Consider the following 3,188-nt stretch of genomic DNA (forward strand, 5'->3'; position numbering starts at 1 on the left):
AGAAGAAGCGACTCTCAAGAGACGAGAGGAAAGAGAGAAAGAGAAGAAAGGGAAAATGAGTGGTCTCATCCTTCCCGAAAAGGACATTTCCTTGTTCCCACGTCAATATACCTGATCAGCAGCTAACCAACGTTTCCTCGCCAAACATGAAGGCACAACTAACAAAGACTTGCACTGTTTAAGGTAACTGACATTATAAAGGAAACTTACATTGAGCGGACGTTTGGATTTTAACACATGGAGCCAATAAGTTGTCACCCATTGATTGTTTTTTGATTGAGAGTGGTTTGGATGACAAACGTAAACCTCCATCGTCGTGGTGGCAACTCCTGGATGCGTTCGGTCCGAAAACGGAAGCTCCATATTACCGACCAATGCTGGCAACTAGCTACGTAAAATGTCATGTTAACTGCAACAATTTTTCACAGAAAAAGAAATACATCAGATTCAATCTAAAGATCCCAGTGATAGCGAGAATCGAGACTGAATTTTCTGGCGCTGCGTGCACGCTTCAACCGTTCGTTACGTTAAGATCTGAGCAAGAATGTTTCATCATGTTTCAAAAAAATAGCACAGCACATGATACATCGTGGATCCATGACCGATGGTGGAAAATCATTTCTCTAGCGGGATCATTGATATTTTGTTTTGCAAGGCAACAAAGAACGTTGCAGTTTTTGTCTCTACAAGCTTCACATGCGAGAGGTAACTAACAAAAGGTTAGCGTCCCCATGGACCATGTCGATCATTGGACAAATATACCGAGTGTTGGTTTCATGCAACAAGCTTTTCCTGCATTCGATAGTGTGGCCCTACTAATCACACCATGTTACCGTTGTAAAGATCTAGCGCCTGCATGAGACAATGAATTTGTATATCTATAGCATCGAAAAAAGGGAAATTATAATGAGAGAAGTTCTGATTTTAGTCTCCCAAAGCGGACTATTCAATAGCCAGCCAAATTTTTAGCGGACGATCACTGGCAACTGCCATAAAAGCAAATTGAAGTAATTGTCGCTTGAATTTTTTTGATTTGTCCAAAACCGTTCCCACTCTGGAAAACATCTTCTCAATGGTGGCGTTTCAAGAAAAAATAGCATTGCCTGTGATTGGATGGTTAGGAGGGCAGTGGCACCCCAGCCCACCAGAGTTTAAATCCTAGTTTAACACTTTGGTGTCTCACAAAGGTGAAATATTTTTCAGTGGGAATTAACGTTCCCGTTGACAACGAAACTTCTATGGTGACTTTGTCAATCTCAAGACCCACCGAATTAAGTTCATAAACCCTTCGTTCGAAGGTGCTCATAGTGGTAGGATGTGCGTGCAAACATTCATAGAGACGAGTGTGTGTACGTACTTATGAGTTATTGTGTTTCACAAAAAAAAAAACAAGTGGCATTCCCTAATAATGCAGCAGCATTTCAAGAGCCTTCCTTCGTGAAAGGTCAGAGCCCTTCTTTTTTGGGTATATCACACAGCTAATTAAACGCTTGTCCACTGACTCGTCGACATACCTCTCCCAAAAAGATACAGCTGATAGAGCCATTCACGTGAACACAAGCACGCCTCGCCAAATATCACTCACGTACTATTGTTCTACCAGCACGTACCAGCTGCAACGTCTCCTCTCCTTTCCTATATAAACACCACAATAGCACACAGAAAAGGTCGCAAACATAAAACTTGAAGCACAGCCACACAGCATTAGCAACGCCATGGCCAACGCAAAGTTGCTCCCGGTGCTCCTCTCCTTCCTTATCCTGCCCTTCTCCGCCTTGGCCCTAACCCAGGACTTCTGCGTCGCCGACCTATCCCGCGGCGACACGCCAGCGGGATACCCGTGCAAGGCCCACGTCGGTGCCGGGGACTTCTACTACCACGGCCTCGCCGCCGCCGGCAACACCACCAACCTCATTAAGGCCGCCGTCACGCCGGCCTTTGTCGGCCAGTTCCCCGGGGTCAACGGCCTGGGCATCTCAGCTGCCAGGCTTGACATCGCCGTGGGTGGCGTCGTGCCGCTCCACACCCACCCGGCCGCCTCCGAGCTCCTCTTCGTCACGCAGGGCACCATCCTCGCTGGCTTCATTAGCTCCTCCTCCAACACCGTCTACACCAAGACGCTCTACAAGGGCGACGTCATGGTCTTCCCCCAGGGCCTGCTCCACTACCAGTACAACGGCGGCACCTCGCCCGCCGTCGCGCTCGTCGCGTTCGGAGGCCCCAACCCTGGCCTGCAGATCACTGATTTCGCGCTATTCGCCAACAAACTGCCCTCCACCGTCGTCGAAAAGGTCACCTTTTTGGATGACGCGCAGGTCAAGAAGCTCAAGTCTGTGCTCGGCGGCACCGGCTAGCCATTAACACATTTTCACAGAGGTTACTAATTGTCTTCGTGGTGTCAGCTAGCGCGAGTGTCGAATTACTAATAAGTTGATTCTGTGCGTGCGTCTGGCATGCATGTGAACTCGGTCAGTAATTCTTTCAAAGCTGTGCTTCATTCCTTCTCATGTCAATTTTATTTCAGATGGTTCAATAATTTTCTTAGGTACGGTGCAATAATTGCAATTTGTGTAACGACCAAGAATTAATCGTTCGTTCTGTTTAATCTCAGATTGTTGGCCACACTGGTTGTTTTGTTGGTCAAGGCTCCATTCGGCAATTCTTGAAGTGGATTTAGATAAGATAGCTATTCAGATATATGTCCTCATATCTTCTTTGTTTTACATAACGGACCTCTGTCTGCCACATAGGCGCCCGTTATTATTCTAACATAGTTTAGGTTTAACAGGACTGCAACAAGATAAAAAATAAAACCAGGAAAAATAAGTTAAGAACGGTGAGTGTGAAACCGACCGCTCCCCTCGCGTCGCCGCCTCCTGGCGACCGAGGGAGCGAACCCTAGCGCTCTCCCCCCTCCATCCTCCCCTCCTCCTCGTCGCCCCCAGAGGCACCGGCGTCAAAGCACGGGGCGTCGGTGAAGGGGGTGGCGGGGATCTTGGCCATCGCTCCTCCCGCGGCGACTAGGTGGAGGACCGCCGCGCGAGGTTCGCCATGGTCGTGGATGCTGCTCGGTGGGCTCCCCCTGCCGGCGGCCGCCTCGGTGGGGGCTCTGGGAGCCAGGGCGGCGACCCTGGGCGGGTGTGGACGGCGTCGGCCCTGCGGCGGGCGGCGGCCGTGGTTGCGTGCTG

The 3,188-nt window shown here is 49.6% G+C and overlaps 1 protein-coding gene across 1 annotated transcript; it reads left to right on the top strand.

The window, feature by feature from the left end:
• The first annotated feature begins 1,652 nt into the window (after window positions 1-1,652).
• Window positions 1,653-2,605, top strand: LOC124682411 (germin-like protein 8-14). Its single transcript, XM_047217102.1, has one exon. It carries the CDS (start codon window positions 1,716-1,718, stop codon window positions 2,352-2,354), a length of 639 nt encoding a protein of 212 aa, XP_047073058.1. The 5' UTR covers window positions 1,653-1,715; the 3' UTR covers window positions 2,355-2,605.
• Window positions 2,606-3,188: the final 583 nt, after the last annotated feature.

Source organism: Lolium rigidum, chromosome 1, assembly GCF_022539505.1.
Source record: "Lolium rigidum isolate FL_2022 chromosome 1, APGP_CSIRO_Lrig_0.1, whole genome shotgun sequence".
NCBI lineage: Eukaryota > Viridiplantae > Streptophyta > Magnoliopsida > Poales > Poaceae > Lolium > Lolium rigidum.